Source organism: Arachis duranensis, chromosome 3 (assembly GCF_000817695.3).
Source record: "Arachis duranensis cultivar V14167 chromosome 3, aradu.V14167.gnm2.J7QH, whole genome shotgun sequence".
Lineage (NCBI taxonomy): Eukaryota > Viridiplantae > Streptophyta > Magnoliopsida > Fabales > Fabaceae > Arachis > Arachis duranensis.
In genome coordinates, this window is record NC_029774.3 from 111,400,494 (window position 1) to 111,419,309 (window position 18,816).

At 31.1% G+C, this 18,816-nt stretch overlaps 1 protein-coding gene and 1 non-coding gene across 4 annotated transcripts; one reads left to right on the forward strand and one right to left on the reverse strand.

The window, feature by feature from the left end:
* Positions 1-943: 943 nt before the first annotated feature.
* LOC107480192 (filament-like plant protein) lies at positions 944-4,822 on the forward strand. Of its 3 annotated transcripts, none has more exons than XM_016100334.3 (5): positions 944-1,181; positions 1,981-2,096; positions 2,394-2,604; positions 2,954-4,281; positions 4,397-4,822. In XM_016100334.3, exons 2-5 carry the CDS (start codon positions 1,986-1,988, stop codon positions 4,733-4,735), a joined length of 1,989 nt encoding a protein of 662 aa, XP_015955820.1. In that variant the 5' UTR covers positions 944-1,181; positions 1,981-1,985; the 3' UTR covers positions 4,736-4,822. The 3 variants fall into 3 exon arrangements, with proteins under 3 accessions (XP_015955820.1, XP_015955818.1, XP_052114042.1); XM_016100332.3 differs by having other exon boundaries at positions 945-1,181; positions 1,810-2,096; XM_052258082.1 differs by lacking the exon at positions 944-1,181 and adding an exon at positions 1,219-1,302 and having other exon boundaries at positions 1,810-2,096.
* An 84-nt stretch (positions 4,823-4,906) lies between these two features.
* TRNAM-CAU (transfer RNA methionine (anticodon CAU)) lies at positions 4,907-4,990 on the reverse strand. The gene is given in 2 exon segments: positions 4,907-4,942; positions 4,953-4,990. It is a non-coding gene; the product is annotated as a tRNA-Met (tRNA).
* Positions 4,991-18,816: the final 13,826 nt, after the last annotated feature.

Sequence of the window (18,816 nt, forward strand, 5' to 3'; positions counted from 1 at the left end):
ATGAGTACATGAGAGAAAAATGTATATTTTCCTAATTTTTTTAATTTAATAGTTGTTCTATTGCCTTCTTTTTTTTATTTGGTTTTTGCTTTATTATCAATAAAATTTTTAATTAATTGATAACATTATAAAATAAATGTAGAAAAAAATAATCTATATTTTTAAATATTTTTTCACTTATTTCCAAACATACATAATTTTAAAAAGTATTTTTATTACAATAAAATAATAAAAATATTATTTTTGAATTTATTTAGAAAAAAATAACCACTGAAAAAAATGTTTATAGTCTCAAAGATAATATAGGAGAAGGAGAAAAATCAGAGAATATTTTTTTATTCAAACAACTATATTAGAATAAAATTTAAAAAGACAATAATACAATAGTAATACTCAACCATTGTGAAAAAATACTCTTCTTTTATTTTAAATTATTTTTCTGTTTATTTTTAAAATATATATAATTTAAATATATATTTTTATCACGATAAAATAATAAAATATTATTTATGAAATACTTAGAAGTTAGAACCTCACGTAATATAGAAAAGTATATTATGTCATGTCTTTTGTATTCAAACAGTTAACAATAAATTCTATAATAATACTGAACAATAAGTCAATAACACCAATTCCCCATCATTTTTTTTCAATAGTATTTTAGATTATCCTAGGGTTAGTAAAATAATTATTGGTTTAATTATTGCAATCTCTCTCTGTCTTTGTTATGTCTCTCTCCTACTGAATGCTACTACCAATGGGCGGGAATAACGCCGTCTTCATTTGAAAAAAGAAAAGAAAGAATTGATTAATTTACTTAGCGACCAAATCTCCGTAAAGTAATAATAAGAAGGAAAAGAAGATGAAAAATCAGCTACCTCAGTTTTTCCTCTCTTTCTCTCTCACACTCACATTCACATGGTCCTACACACATCTGTCTCACATATAAACTTTTTCCATTTCCTCATTGTTTGTATGCGTCTTTTGTTCTTTTTATATATTTTCGATTAGGAAGAAACGTGTAGGATAATATTTCTGAATCTTGTATTAGTTAGTAGCATTGTTGTTTCTTCCCATGATGTCCCTTCCCTCCCTGCAATTCCTGACATTCCTTCTCCGATCCCCGGAACTTGTCTCCCCCGTTCTCTCTCTTGGTGTACCTTCTTCACATAGCAAGCAAGGTACTATGATTCTAACTCATCATCACACATTCATTCATTCTTGTTCTTGACTTTCTTGAGTCGTGGCTCTTTTTATTCAACCAAACTACTCATCAATGCAATCTTCTCGCTGATAGTTGAAGTGGGTCACACTCTCTTGCTTGATTCATTCGGATTTTTATTGATTCTTTTTTTCTTGCTTATTTGTTGGCATGATGCTATAGGAACAGGACTCTCTTCAATGTGATTGTGTTGATTGAATTCAATGGCGTCATATTGGGGAGTCTTTGGTAGGTGCTTATCTGTCAGAAGAGTTGGTACAATTTTGAGTCTAAAGTAATACCCATTAAAAAACGCCCCAACAGAAAAATAAATCATTTTTTTTTCAATGGGTATTGGTTACTTGCAAATTGTAATTCTCTATTACGTGGTGATTCCTTTCATGCTTCAATTTAAAGCACTGCCCTTTTATGAGAAGCATCACTACAAGTCAAAAATGGAGGTAGATAGATTGATGATTTGTGATGGGAATTGGGAAGTGAATTCTAAGCAAAGCGAATAACTAACACTGTAAAAATTGATTCTTGATTCATTCTAATGATTCTTTTTTTCCCCCCTTTTTTCTTTTCCATGTGTGTTTTGCTTGCAGAATTTGCCAGCTAGATAATTTTGAATTATGATCAGAATCATGGCAATCATCTTGAGTGCATTTTAGATCCCAGATCAAGTTCTCATCTTTCTTTTGGGTTGTATAATGATGCTCGAAGATAAGATAATTGTGAGGGACTAAGAGGGAAGTTCTGCTTTTGTATACCTGTAGTGTAGATGGACCGAAGGAGTTGGCTATGGCGCAGGAAGTCATCGGAGAAAAGTCCGGGCGAAACGGAGAGTTCGGGATCAATATCCTCTCTTTCAGAGAGATTCTTTGATGACCAGGTGGGCAATGGAGATTATATACAGTGCTACAAATACAATTGACCCTGGTTTCACCCTTTTCAATTGCAGGGTTTGCTGGATTCTATTTTGATTGATCCTATTGGATGTGGCTGTCTTATTACAAAAGGCTTAGTTTTAGAGTATTAGAGACTTGAGTAATTGTTCCTTTTTCTGTGTATTGGAGGATTTCTCGTTGGAATGTCCTCTTTGTTAATATCTTTGATTGATCAGATTATTGTAAATTTGGAAAACAATATGATGACTCTAGTATTCTTTTTTGTGTCACATGTTGGAAAGGTGTATGCAACCCAAGCTACTCAATCACCAGAAGTCACATCCAAAGCTCCACCACCAAATGAAGAAGAACATAGTACACCAAAGAAGAATAAAGAAGAAGATACTGGTGTGAAGGCTCTAAATGACAAACTTGCAGCCGCTCTCCTTAATATTAGTGCCAAAGAAGACTTGGTAAAACAGCATGCTAAAGTTGCTGAAGAAGCTGTCTCAGGTATTTGTTCATTTCCCCTTAATTCCTTGCATGTCCAGTGGAAGTAGTGCTAATTCAAATGCTTATAATGTGACATGCATTCAAGTCATAGCTTGAAAGCTCAAACAGAAACTTCAGGAGATCATGGGGGGAAATTTTCTGGGGAGAGATTCTTCAAATCATGATGCCAGAGTAGTGTTTTCCTTGCTTTAGGACAGTGTAATTATCTGCTTCTGCTTGACCAAGGTGCAGAAGGGGCTATTGTGTGGTTTAACCCAAATTGTGTGAAAAGCTGTCTCTTTTTTCCCCTGCTATTCATATGTTAATCAATTGGCTAAATGAAATCTGCATTGGCATTGTATTTTTTCAGGTTGGGAGAAGGCTGAAAAAGAAGTGGTGTCTTTAAAGCAACAACTTGACACTGCAAAGCAAAAGAACTCAATTCTTGAAGACCGAGTTGGTCATCTTGATGGGGCACTCAAAGAGTGTATGCGGCAGCTTCGACAAGCTAGAGAGGAGCAAGAGCAAAAGATCTTTGAAGCTATGGCAATTAAATGTCATGAGTGGGAGCGGAAAAGATCTGAGCTTGAGGGAAAGGTTGTGGAACTCGAAGCTTCACTTCAAACAGCTAAAGCAGATGCTACTGCATCAATTCGTTCTGACCTTCATCAGAGACTTGAGGCAATGGAGAAAGAGAATTCAAGTCTTAAACTTGAGCTTGAATCTCGGCTTGAAGAATTAGAATACAGGATTGCTGAAAGGGACTTGAGTGCTGAGGCTGCTGAAATTGCAAGCAAGCAACATTTGGAGAGTGTCAAGAAGGTTGCTAAGCTTGAAGCTGAGTGCCGTAGACTGAAAGCAATTTCTCGAAAAGCAATTCCCATTAACGATCACAGGTCTTTGGCTGCATCTTCAGTTTATGTTGAGTCATTCACAGATAGTATGTCAGATAGTGGAGAGAGGCTACTTGCAGTTGAAAATGACATGCGTAAATTAGGGGGCTGGGAGATCAATGAACACGAGCCAAGCCGTAGCGAATCATGGTCATCAAATTTAGTAACGGAACTTGATCAATTAAAGAACCAAAAGGCTAATGGGAAAAGCCATATGGCCCCTTCAACTGAGATCAACCTCATGGATGATTTCCTTGAGATGGAAAAGCTTGCTGCATTGCCGGATGCAGAAAGTGGAAGCAATTCTGTTAAAGCAATCAGTGTTTGCCAGGGTACAATGAAAGCTCAAGTTGAAGCCATCATTCAAAAGAAGAGTGAGTTGGAAAAGATGCTACAGAAAATGGAGGCTGATAAACTTGAAGTACAGAATAGCTTAACCAACTGCCAAATGCAGCTTGAGGCATCACATAGTCGGATTAGAGAAGCAGAGTTGAAGGTAACAGAGCTTCGAACTCAGTTAGCTCTTGCCAACAAATCAAATCAAGAAAGATATGAAGAACTAAAAGCAACCAAAACTAAGAAGGAAGTAGCCGAGTCAAAACTTGGAATCGCTCAAAGTGATATACAAGAGTTGGCTGCAAAAATCTGTTCCTTGGAGGAAAAGATTCAGAAGGAGCAAGCTTTGTCTATGGAGAACTCGATCAAGTTCCGGAGACTGGAGGATGAGCTTTCAAAAACAAAGCAGGAAGTTCAACTTCAGCAAGACAACGCAGCTTTGCAAAGTCACGAGTCGAAGTTAAAGCAGGTCAGTTTGTTAATCCTTCTCGCCATATACTTATTGAAACTTAAAAAATAGATACTAATTGAATAATATCTAGCATGTGAAAATGAAGTAGAGAATTTGGCATCTTGTAATGCAGGAGAAGGAACTTGCATTGGCTGCTAGTAGATATGCTGATTGCAAGAAAACCATTGCATCTCTTGGACAGCAGTTGAAGTCCCTTGCAACCTTGGAAGACTTCCTAATTGATTCAGGCAACATTAATGAGTTGACTAATGAAGTTACACAAGCTCAACAAAATGGTGTTGAACAATTCAAATTGCACCACACTGATATGTGTCTGTCCAAAAGAGATTCCGAGTCGCCAATTTCGCTTAATCCAGCATCCATCGCCAACGAGAAGAGCCGCCATAATAGTAACCTTGGTAAGTTGGTTCCCCCTAGAAGCAAGAGTGTAAGCAGGCGAGGAAGAATCTGAAAGGCTGAGTTGTAAATTTGGTTCATTCATTCTTGTCTCCAAATAGCAGTGCTTGAAGAAGCAAATAAAAGTTGGAATTTTGATATATGGTTTATGATTTTTGAGCCTGCTTCAATTACTCAATTCCATGTACCGTCCTTAACCAAGTTATGAAAAGAAAAACAAAAAGTATGGGGTGAGAGAGGCTCGAACTCTCGACCTCAGGATCACTCTATGCTATGAGACCTACGCGCTAGCCAACTGCGCCACCACCCCGACATGCCACATTTTGATGTTGACTAAAATCAAAGCCAGAAACGGAAAGAAGTTATAAAGACATGGAAACGATGATAGGAGTGTATCCTAGCCTAACCCCGCTGGCGTGATTGATGACTAATAATGAGCTGCTTCTATGACTTAATATAATATTATTATCACCAATTCACCAAACAGTTGCATGTTACTCCCCATGTTACTCATCAGACACAAAATACCCTAGAGCCACAACGGCCCTTTATTTTAATATGATCATCTGCTATTAGATATTTCACGGCAATCATTGAAGGTTGAATTTATGCATTTTGTAGATATAGCACAATTCTTTGATCACATGTGTTGCACATTTTAGTTCAGAGATATGATTGAATATCCATTGCATTTCAAACGAAATGTGATGCTATAATTAATAATTCATGATCATGCTAATCAAAGTAGCTCTGATTTCTGAACCAAGAATATTCAAAATTTCGATTAAAAAAGTGTTAGTTAAACAACTAAACTGTCAAATAATAAATATTATAGGGTTAACCACCAAAAACGTCCCTGAATTATTCAAACGCTGACAAAAATATACTTGAATTATCGACAAAAATATCTTTAAATAATTTAAAAACACAACAAAAATACCAAATAGTAAATATATATTTTTAAAAAATGCCTTAGAGATTGAATTTTGATGCAATTTTTTGCAAGAATAATTATAAAATTGAGATACTATTATTCTTAAAATTTGGTGATTTTTGGTTAAGTATATTATTTTTTTATATTTTTTTGTTAACAACCAATAATACTTTTAAAAAATCACAAAAAAATATATACTTAACAAAAAATCACCAAATTTTAAAAATAATAATATCTCATTTTTCTAATCATGTTTGCATAAAATAGCATCAAAATTCAATTTCTAATGTATTTTTTGAAAAATACATATTTAATGTTAGTTTTTTTTGTAAGATTATCTAACATTAAATATGTATTTCTCAAAAAATACATTAGATATTGAATTTTGATGCGATTTTTTGTAAGTATGATTAGAAAAATGAGATATTATTATTCTTAAAATTTGGTGATTTTTTGTTAAGTATATAATTTTTTGTAATTTTTTTGTTAACAACCAATAATACTTTTAAAAATTCACAAAAAAATATATATTCAGCAAAAATTATCAAATTTTAAGAATAATAATATCTCATTTTTTTAATTATGCTTGAAAAAAAATTGTATCAAAATTCAATCTCTAAGGTATTTTTTAAAATACATATTTACTGTTAGATATTTTTGTTGTATTTTTAAATTATTTAAAGACATTTTTGTCGATAGTAAAATTTGGATGCATTTTTGTCAGCGTTTGAATAATTCGACGGTATTTTTGGTACTTAACCTAATATTATATTATAAATGTACAGAAACATCAACATATAATTATTTTTTAATATAATAATAATTTTTATCTAAAATTTTTCATTTAAAAATATACTATGATTGAAAGTAAAAATATTTTGTTATCTTATAGTAACAAAGGCAATAGGTATATATTATTACTACTTTTTTATTGTTATTATTTTTTTATTCAATAGATAGAAACCAAATATTAAACCGTATAACGGTACTAAAATTTCTGTCTTTATCTCTAAAATTTAGAGAACTGAAATTTTTAGAGACAGAGGCTGAAATTTTAATAATATTTTATATCTAAAATACTCTCATTTCAATTAATCAATTCCAATTTTATCCTTTGTGAAAATTAAATTAAAGTTTTATTCTTATTTCAATTTCTGTCTCTCACTTTGCACCAAACAGAATACTAAAATTTATTTCAATCTCTATCTCTTAGTCTCTGTCTCTCAATCTTAATCTTTCAGTCTCTATCTCTCTACCAAACGCTACAAAGAGCACATGAAAAAAAGTTATAGATAAAGACCTATAAAAAAAGAAAATGATACTTTAGTAATTGAAAGAAGCAACACCGAAAATTTTTTTCTTCTTTAACCTAGTGTTCTTCACCTTTTCAACACCCATTTACAATGGTGATTTTCGCCTTCAAAGACCTAACTACTCCTAACTCTCTAGAGATTTCAGGTAAGCTTCAATTGCTAGTTTCATCGTTTATTTTTTTTTTAATTCTAGAAAAACACTACTCATACTAAAATAATATAAAAAATAAATGTCTTTTTGAGTTATCTGAGTAGCAAAATATTATTTTGCAAATTACAAAATATTTCAGGAGACTAATAGTTTCAATTTCTAGATTTAAGCCAGAATTTAATATCTGAATTACTATTCATGTTGTCTTTGAATATTTCTTCAATTTAATATGAGCTCAATCAGTCTACCAATCATCTCAAAAGTTTGTTTAAACTTTAAAATTTTTTATTAAGACATTATTCTCTTTATTTATTATTAATTTTGAGGAGTTAGAATTGATTAAAATTTAACATGATCTTTTTATTTTTTTTATTTTTATCATGAACCTAATTTATTACTCACACATAATATCATAACATTTGGATATTTTTTTTTTCTGTCATTAGTACTATTTATATAGATTTGTTAATAAGAATATTTGACATCATATTTTAATAATTGTAAATGAAGGTATTATACTAAATTTTTACATTGGATCTGGTTTCTCTGATTGAATGCTCATTCAAATTTTTGTATCCATACCTTTTTAAACTTTGAGCTATTGAAACAGCATATTAGTTGATTGGAGATAAGATGATGAGAATCTTTATATATAATACTCATAAATTATACCCCTAGTAAACAAAATATATACCTACTTGTATTGGTCAAAATTATTAAAATTCTATTTGCACATTCATATTTATTATTATATACCTTCGTCATGTACTCTTCGTTATACACTCTTTTATGTTAGCAAGAATAGAAAAAAAAAAAAAAGAAAAAAGAGTGAAACTAAGAATTCTCCAGAATAGTAAAACTAACATATACACTATACTTTATCTTATTATTCAGTGCTAAATAGTCAAGTTTTTTTTCGTAAATATTGACAAGTAATATTAAATCTGGTTCCATCTTGTGTTTTTATTTTTTTTGCTTAAGTCAAATAATTAAATTCATATAAGTTCAATCTTTATTTATTTCTTATGCACTATTTTCTGTCTTTGTAGCTTATTGGATTATTGTTGACAACTCCGAGTATCAATACTAAAATTCTTTAACATGTACTTTCATAACAACTTCGAACAACAATAGCCTTCCTTCTTCACTCAAAGTGGCCATTTATAATAATTTTATTGTCAAAAATAGTCAAGCAAAACCAGAGGCATCAAAGTAAAAAATATAAAAATTCAGGTGCTATTTTCTTTCACCATTAGCGATGTAGTTTTTATTGGTTCGATTATCTTTTTCAATGACACAAATAAGATAAAAAATTCCTTCTCTAGTCACTCTAAAAAAAATTCATCGTTTTCCGAAATTCTATATCTATTGGGTATTTCAACTCACACAATAGATTATTCATAACCCCCCAAAAACTAATATTGAAGGCTACTATTCTTGACTGGATAGGGTCGAAACCGAAAAGATGTTAGTGTGGAAAGAAATTAGAATATATGATCTAATCCAATTCAGTAAAAACTCCTACACCATTAATTCAAGACTAATGGGAGCTGCGTTATACTTTGGGACAAGACTTCTCATACTTTCCACATCCCATACGGCATGATTACTCCTATTCTTCTGGATATAACTGCTATAACTGGCTTACCTCTTTTGGGAGAGAAAATTTTAACTACTATGAGGTCAACCACAAGAGTTGAGTATTCCATGGACCTCTCTTCCACCACTTACCAGAATTTCATTCGCAATAACAAAAGTCAATATGAAGATCATGTTTCTGATAATGAGCACATAACCTTCCTTCTCTATTGGTTGAGCGACATGATTTTTAATACCCGAAGCATTCAAGTTGAAGCCATTTATCTTTCATTCGCCACTATGTTAGTCGAAGGTAGAAAGTTGTGTCTAGCCAAACTATTTTTGGCTCAACTATATCTCACTTTAAATTGGATCACAGATCTTATAAGGGAGAAGAAGAAAATCACTAATGTTGACAGTCCCGTTTGATTTTTTTAATTATGTCTTTCTGCCATTTTGAGTCTGAGTTGCAACTACGTCCAAACAAAAAAAATGAATCCTACAGATTTTGTAGTTGTGGAGCACTGTCTGCTTAATTTTTTCTGACGTCGAAGGTTCCACATGAGAAAATGAAACACTTCTTATGAGTATTTTGTTACTTGGCAGAGAAAGGCAACATTGTCAATCTAACTTCTTTTGCCAACTGTCAAGCTGGTCCATAATGGTTAACACAATCTCTTGTCCTAACTAAGATCGTCATATAGGAGAAAAGCATTACCATTTGGTCATAATTCTTAACTTTTCAACTACTTTTTGCTGAATTTTCAGGTGGAAATGACCTAAGAATAATAGTCTATATGCCAAACACTGTATCTAAACATTTTAGACTAGCTCAAACCATTTCATCTTCTTACCATCTTTAAGAGGTTCAATTTTTGCTTACCAAAATCGCTTCACTAGAAGATTTGTTGAACCTTCAGAAGGACAATACTTTTCAGAGAAGTAAATTCTACCTGTTCTAATTTAATTGTCAATCTAACTTCTTTTGCCAACTGTCAAGCTGGTCCATAATGGTTAACACAATCTCTTGTCCTAACTAAGATCGTCATATAGGAGAAAAGCATTACCATTTGGTCATAATTCTTAACTTTTCAACTACTTTTTGCTGAATTTTCAGGTGGAAATGACCTAAGAATAATAGTCTATATGCCAAACACTGTATCTAAATATTATTTCTTTTCCATGTATGATGTCTTTTTTTTTTCAGAGAAAAAATTTACATCACTTGCTGCTAATCCTCCTCTAAAAAAGACTTCTGCTAAACTTGTAGGAAAAAGTAGGCTCAATCCTAATTGCCCAAATTGTCAGGTCGAAAAAAAAAAGTTAAACCAATTACAGTGTGATCATCTTCAAATAATGATAACAAAGACACGGCAAATACATCCAATGGCAATAATAAGGGATCAGCAATCTCTTAGAACAATGATGAGAAAGATGAGAGCAACTCGTCTAGTAATAAAGTAATAAGTAACTTCTTTTCTAAAGATAATAATGTCGATGCCTTCTGTCTCAGTGGTCAATTTGTTCTTCAAGTACATTCATCTATTCTCACATCTTCCAGGTTAAAAATAATATTGTCTTAAAGAATTTGACTACTAATGATGTTTCTCATGTTGATTTTTTTATCATCATGTTTCTTTCTATATTAATCTCATTAATTATCTTCGCGCTTATTTCATTTCTCGTTTCAGATCACTGCAACTCCTCCCATTTTCACTATTTGTGTCTAACACCGAAAATTCTACAGCTATCATATCAAATTAACCCACACCCAATATCAAATCTGATAAGATATAATATGTCATTTAGACTAATTAATGCCTTTTTTTTACAAATTTTATTGACACCTTCTTTTGTATTTTTGTTTTAGATTCAAAATTTTGAAATTTATCTGAGTGAGTTGTTGAAAAAATAAATGCCAATCATTTCTATCCATTCTCATACCTCCAATATTATGGTAAATGACTTGTTGTTTCACTTAGAAGGTTTGAATGAAGTGTATGGATGCGGATAAGAAAATCATAGTTGAATCTTACTCTACCATTCAAAGTCACCTTTCAACAGAATAACTCCATGTCACACCTCCCACAACCAAGACTGTTGACAAATCCATTCTACTTCCTTTGAGAAAATAACTTGGTACCATCCTATCCAAACCTCTCTTAACGCTTGTCATTGATCTTAACCTTAAGGTTTATCTTTTTAACATTTTTCAGACCTTTTCAATTACTTCGATGATGAGTCTATCGACCTTTTATTGGCTCGTTTGCGAAAGATTTTTGAGGACCTTTATGTCAAATTTTCAGCAGACTCTCAAAGAGCTATCTTATTACACCAGCAATCAACTGAAGCTTTTTTCAAGTTGAAATAAGACACCTCGTCTTTTGAAATTGTTGAAATTATCCTATCTACCCATATTACAAAAGCTAAAGGTCGGACTCATAAATTATCTAAGAAGATTTAAGACTTGAAACAATAGCTGATTGTCAAGAAGGAAATAAAAAAAAAAGTTAGATGCTGCTTTGATGAAGAATGAAGGTCAACTTTTTAAAGCAAGTAGCATGCTTGACAATAGCAATGCATCATTGCAATCCATTGAAAAGAAAATGCTTTCCTCGCATCAAGCTGCAAAAAAAGCCATAAATTTTCAAACTGCTCTCCATACTGAAGTTACCCATTTGAAAGAGATCTTTAAAGCTTAATCTTACACTTTGCATATAAACTATTCTTTTAATATGTTTCTGCAATTCTCATTCTTTTTATTAGGTTTTACATATTAAGTATATTAAAAAAAATTTTACTTTTTTATTTGCTCTTATATGCACCCTATCTTTATTTTGTAAACTAGTTAACGTTTGCTACATTTGAAAATTTATTACATTACTTCATGTAAAACTAATTATTAATATTTCAATGACCTCTTTTATATTTTATTTGAGATGACCTCATATTTGCCTATATCAAGTTGCAATGGTGCATGCTATCTCATATGTATTTGTCTTAAGTACTGTCAAAATAAATAGTGACTTTGTTGACATGCTTTTATCTTTACACAGATTTATCCATTAACCCTTTCATTTTTTATATGTTAGCATGTGTTGGATTATACTTAAAAAGTAATAAGTTATTTTCATGCATTGACTTTTATTTTAAATTAATACCTTAAATATATATTTGTTTTATAGACTTAATGCTTTACACTATCATTAAAACTTGTAGGTTATAGGAAGCACATAAATGTGTCAACTTGTACCTATCTTAAATTTGACAAACTAAATTAAAAATGTCAATTGGCCTTTCATTTTAGGATTTGATATTTCAACCGGGTATTTTCTTATTCTAAATATGTGGAATTTTTTTCTCATGTATGTCTGATCTACACACTTTTAAACACTTATCATTTATCAAAAGAATTTTTTTCTGATCCAACTTCAATAATCTTTATAGGCATTTTTAGAATAAGCTTTGTCAACTATATAAGATCTTTTTCAAGTTGGAGACCACTTACTATAAATTTTTTACTTTTTTTATAAATAAAATTGTCTTTTACACTCAATCTCTAACTGCAAATGTCTTTACTTTAACTTGGCGGTTGTATGATTTTGACATAACCTCCTTTTGTCGAATCACCCACTCTAAAGCTCTTAACATTATTTTATCTACTTCATTGAGCTCGTCATGTAAAGAATTTCAATAATCTACTACTAGTATCTCATCTTGTCTAGCACCCTTATACCTTGCAAACTGATATCAATCGGCAATACTGCATCATAACCATAGACTAGTTTATATGGAGTAGTTCCAGTAGAACCTCTTGGATAATTTCTATAAGTCCAAAGAACTTGACTGAGAGTTTGGTGCCATTTTTTTATTGCCTTTCAAAATATTTTTTAATTAATGCAATCAAAATTTTATTCACTGTCTCTACTTGTCCATTAGCTTGGGCATAATAAGGTGTAGAAGAAAGCATTTATATCCCTAGACTTGGCATATTCTATGATTTTTTTAATAAACATGATTCCTTGATCAATGGTAATAGATTGAGAAATCTCAAATCTATGCACAATATGCTCCTTAATGAAATTAATTATTTTATTGTGAGTTACCTCCCTCAAAGGGATAGCCTTTACCCATTTAAAAAAATAATCAATACCAACTAAAATAAACTTATGAGCTTAGAAGAAGGTGGATGGATCTGCCCAATCAAATCTAAAGCCAAACTTCTAAACGACCATGATTTAATTATAACATGCAATTCTGACGCTAGAATATGTTGACGATTCTCATGTTTTTTATGCTCCTTACAAGATCTAGCATAATTCACACAATTTTTTTGAATAGTTGGCCAATATAATCTTTTCCTATTTATAACACATTTTTTTCTGACTCATGGACACCACAAATTTCTTCATACACTTCAGCAAGAGCTAAATATGCCTCTTTTTTTTCCAAACATGTTGAAATTTTCATCGATAGATTTCTTAAACAACACATTATTCATTAGAACATACTTTGAGCTTTGTATTTAAGTTTTTTTATCGACACTGATATTTAAATTTTTTAAATATTTCACAATTGAAACTCTCTAACTTTTGGGTCTAATTTTTCTAACAAAAACAATTCTCTTTCTCTCAAAGGAATAAATATTTCCTTTATCTTTATCAATTTTTCTAGTGTTGTAGACTTGATCTTATATCTTGAAACTATTTGGGCCAATTCATTTGTTTTTTGATTTAATTCTCTTGGAACATACCTCACGGTGATATTGTCAAACTCACTCAACAACTTTGTATGTAACTACGTTGAAATACTTTATTAATTTTTCACTAACACACCTATACTCAAGAGATACTTGACCGCTACAAGTTGTGAATCCCCAAAAATTTCTATATTTTTTACTCCTCTTTCTAATAATATTTTCAATCCTATTATTAACGCCTCATATTCTGCCTCATTGTTGGAACATGAATAATTCAATTCAAAGAGGAATTTACTTAGCTCACCATTTGAAAAAATAATTAAAATTTCTATACCGATACCACCCTTGTAGTATAAACTGTCAAAATATAAATTTTAAGGTATCAAACCAATAAAATTCAATAAATTTTTATCAATGTCGATACAGAAATGGTTAACTAGAAAATTAGCCAGAACTTGTCTCTTAACACTCTTGCAGGAATAAAATATTAAAAAAATTCTGTCAAAACTAACATCTATTTTCCTAGTCTACCATGCAAAATTGGAGAAGACAATATATATTTGAGAACATCAAACTTAGAAATTAAATAAACATTCCTAAGAATCAAATAGTACTTAATTTTAAGACAAAAAAAAATATAAAGCTAAACAAAGTTTATCAATTGGAGAATAACGGCTCTCGACATTATTTAGTGCACGATTTAGATAATAAATTACTCTTTCGTTGACGTCCTCATCTTCTTGAGCTAGCATTCCACCAATTGTTACTTCTTAAACTGACACATAAAGTTTTAGAGGTGCTCCGTGCCTTGGAAGTGTTATAACAAGAGGATTAGTCAAGTACTGCTTGATGTTGTCAAAAGCTTCTTAATGCTCTAATCCTCTTTTTTCAACTTGATCAAAGGTGCAAAGAGCTTAGTTTTTCCTGACAGATTGAAAATAAACTTTATAAGGTAATTGACTTTTTCTAAAAATACTTGCAGCTGTTTTTAGTTAGCTGGAGGAAAAGCCTCTAAGAGAGCTTTTGACTTATTATTGTTAATTTCAATCTCCTTTTTCTGCACCAAAAAATCAAAAAAAATTTCTGCACTCACACCAAAAACACATTTTAAAGGATTCATTTTCAATTTATGTTTTTTCATTCTTTCTAATATTTTTCTAAATTTTTTAGATGCCATTTTCTAGCATTTGACTTTACAACTACAACATCAATATAGATTTTCATAAAACTTCCAATGAAATCATGAAAAATATTATTCATAACTCTTTGATAGGTTACACCAGCATTTTTAAACCCAAATAGCATCACAACTCATTCAAAAGTTCCTAAAATACCTGAACACCTAAATGCAATTTTTGACATATCTTCCTCAATTATGTATATTTGATTATAGCTTGAATATCCATCCTTAAAACATAAAATCTCATGACTAGCAGTAGAATCTATCAACAATCAACTATATGCATTGGATATTCATCTTTTGGTGTTGCAGAATTTAAATCTCTAAAATTAATGCAAATCCTTAATTTTTCATTCTTTTTCATGACAAGAATAACATTGAAAATCCAGTTGACATACCTTGTTGTTCTTATAAATTTAGCCTTAAGAAGTCTTTCAATCTCTTCTTTAATCTTCTGCACAACCTCAAGTGCAAATCTTTTTGGTGGTTGTTTGACAGGTTCGACATTGGCTTTTCGTGGTAATTGATGCTCTACTAGTTCATGACTCAAGTCTAACATCTCTAAATAATTCTCATGCAAAACAATCACAATATTCCTTCAACATCTCTACAACTTCTTTTTTGAAATCATCAGGTAACATCTTACTCAGATATATTGGTCTGAGATGATCACTGTTACTAATATCTACCTCTTCCAAAGGATCCTGCACATTAACCTTTCTCACATTATAAGTATTATTTTTTTCAAAACCTTAAGGACCATCATCATATATACAATCATAAGGCACACAATCAATGCACCCTTTTCTATCATGCCATATAAGCTGACAGTCGAGCCAGTTGGCTCGTCAAACTCATTATCTAAGTCTCTCCTGATGTCGCATCCGCCCTGGCCTTAGGGACTAGAATAAAATCATTTATATCTATTTTGAACATCTCAATATTTTCAAGATCAAATACCTTGGTGTCAACAGTCAGCGACTTGACTTCAGGATTATACATCCTGAATTTCACATGTATCTCATCATAGTAACAGGTACTGTTGTCAGCAAGAACTTCCACCACTCTCCCATCTTCATTACAGAAAATTAACTTTTGATGTAGAATGGATAAAATAGCACCCATCTCATGAATCCAGCTACATCCCAAAAATAAATTAAAATCAGCCTTAGAAGGAACAACAACAAACAGAGTTAGTCTATTGATAGAACTAACCTCAATTGATAACAGAACCACACTTCTAACAAAAGAAGTCCTTCTATTAAAATCTGTCACTCCAATGCTACTTTTGATAAAAAAAAAATTATTTTTTCAAGCTTTTCCATCATTCTCTCAAGCATGAGATTGACAACAACTCCCTCATAAACCAAAATCTAATTGACTATCCTTCCATCAACACGAGCCTTGATACGTAGTGGTGAAAATGCTCCTTATCATTTTCAGTAGGCTTCTCAAATAATCTTCCACCACACATATTATCATTTAGCGATAAACATTCACTTCTAAAAAAGAACATCATAACAATCATCTTCTAATGATTCTACTTTCTAAACTTGACTATATTCTTCAGGTAGCACTAACACTACAACCAAGTTTACTCAAAATATCGCATCCAAGCTATCATCAAAATCGACGTCAAAATTGTCAGTAATTAAACCTTCATGTTTTTCTCCTTCATGCTCAATCGCTCCCTTTTTTCAGCCAAATTTTTTTTTACATTTTTATTGCCTTTAGGATGAGTAGAAAAATTACCTGTTTTTGTATATTTGGCCATAATTAGCAAAGAAAGAAAATCTTCACTATACTCCTTGTATGGCTCTAAGGGAACATATTCAGGTATGTTTTCTTTTTACTTCAAAGTCATAGAATACTTTGGAACATCCTGACAATTTTGCCAATGAGATTAACTGGAACCTTCTTCATGTTAGGATTATAACAAAAAAAAATGACTTTGAAGAAACAGGTACATTTTTTGAAACATATACACTACCTCCATCTTGGGCATGATTCATATTCCATAATTGAAATTCATAACATCTAGGCTTAAAAGGTCTAAATCTCACTTATTTATTTTTTTTCTTTTGAAAAAATAGTAGGTTGATTCTGCACATTCTTAAGAATTTGGACCCATTTATTATTTAAAAATTTGGCGATAGAGACTCTTGTCTTTTGAGAAAAGCTATAAAATTTTCTGTCATTCATTACCACAATCTTCGTCTTCTGGTTGACGGGTTGTATCACAACATTGTTGACACACTTATTCAAAGAACTCTGACAGTCTAACATTTATTTTTCTTTAGCAATTTTTCACTTTAGTTCATTAGATTTATTCTCCTTTTCAGCAATTTTATTTTTTAACTCGGCCTTTTTCTTTTCTATAATTATATACTTTTTAAACTCTTTTGCAGCTTCCTTATCAAAAACAGAACTGTACTTTGTGCAATAGCGATGGTGCTATCAAATTCTTTAATTCTCAACAAAAAATCTAACAGATTCTCACCAAGACAAGGATAAACCAGCTTCTTGTCTCGCTCAAAAGCCCTTAGGTCTTTATTTTTTTTTTAACACTAGCCATTGTGGTGTCAATTTCTACCATGTTGACCGACAAGTTGAATGACTCAATATAATTTGAATCAGTAGCAAATGGTTTAGTGTCTACCTTCATAGTAATTTTATCCTCAAACTTCAATCTTCCCTTCCTAATAGCTTTTTGTATCAAATTCCTACAATAGACGCAATTATTAATGGTGTGCAAAAATACTTTATGAAACTTATAAATTTTTTTATTTTTTATTTCTTTAGCCGAAGGCATTTTTTTCTTTCTGGTAAAATAAATTGCTTATCCTTTAATAAAACCTCAAATATTTGGTCTACCTTTGAAATATCAAAAGAATAAATCTTATTTTCATCTTTGAAATAAGAAAAAACTTTTTTTCTTTTTCTTTAACTAGCTTCAAAGATTTGCAGACATAATGAAGACCCCACGTAATTCAGCAATATAAATCTCTTTTTCATCTGAAGCACTACTATCAAAAAAGCAATCAACATATGAAATATTTTTAGAATATTTTTTGAATTTTTTTTAATTTGCTCTATTTGTCTTACCCTCTCAGCTAGCTGGAAAAGATCTAAAGTATATTGATTAACAAGTTTTTTTCTAACTCCAAATTCTAGTCCATTAATAGCTATTTTGACAACTTTAATGTCTGAAATCGGAGTAAAATACTTATTTTTTATGTTTCTAAAAACCGTACCAAATAAGCTAACTGTCCATGGATTTCCCCTCTGCGTATTTAATAGAGAATAAATTTGTAAGGCTAATTTTCAATTCACCTAAAAAAATTGATCATGAAAATCTCTTTCGAACTGCGTCCAAGAATAAATAGAATTTGATCTCAAGTTGGAGAGCCACTTGAATGCATTTTTGTTAAAAAAAAGAAAAATATCTCATCTTGAGATGTTCATTAGAAGTTACTTCCCCAAGTTCAACAGTATGTCGAGTAATATGTTCTATTGTAGACCTATTTTCTTCTCTAAAAATTTTTGTAAGGGATTTTAGAAATTTTCAACCTCTTGAAAGCTTTGTGTGTTGGATACATTCAGGAAAAGTTGACACCAAATATGACATATTTAAATAACCAACATTAAATTCTAAATGGTTTAAAACTTGTTCGACGTTTCTAGCTAGATTATAATGCCTCCTAAGTTGTTTTGCTTAAGTCTTTTCAACATATCATCAGCATTTTAACTATGTCTAGGCATATAAATATCATAATTAGGAATTACTCTACCATTTTGGTTGAAATGATCAAATCTTAAATCATGGTTATCATTTTCTTCTAAATTTACTATAGTAGCAATCCTATTAACTTGTATATTTAATTGTTTAGTGTTTGTATTTTTTAAAAGAGGATTTAAAACTGTCACCATTTGATGAGTTAACATGTTTACTAAATTATGGTGGCTTTCATCCATTTGTTGCCTAATGTTTACTAAAGATCCAATAGTTTGACTAGGTTAATTAATAGACATTACTCTTGATACGTAAGAAAACACAAGCCTGAAATTTTTTGCCCTAGTAGCAGTAGGTGTAGTAGAATTAGATGCATTGTTATTTCCTACATTAATGACACGTGGCAAGTTTTGTTGTAATATATGCAAACCTGACACCGCAGAAATAGGTACATTGGACATGACATACGGATTTTGGTAAAGAAAATTTTAAAATATTGAGTAGAGAGGTACAGGCAATTTTTGTGTCACTATAGAGGGACATACCCC

What these genes read in the sequence shown, in the direction of transcription:
- LOC107480192 (XM_016100334.3), top strand. Translation starts at nt 1,986, where the DNA reads ATGGACCGAAGGAGTTGGCTATGGCGCAGGAAGTCATCGGAGAAAAGT. An exon ending in AGAGATTCTTTGATGACCAG is followed by an intron (nt 2,097 to 2,393) that starts GTGGGCAATGGA and finishes CATGTTGGAAAG; the next exon opens with GTGTATGCAACCCAAGCTAC. An exon ending in TGCTGAAGAAGCTGTCTCAG is followed by an intron (nt 2,605 to 2,953) that starts GTATTTGTTCAT and finishes GTATTTTTTCAG; the next exon opens with GTTGGGAGAAGGCTGAAAAA.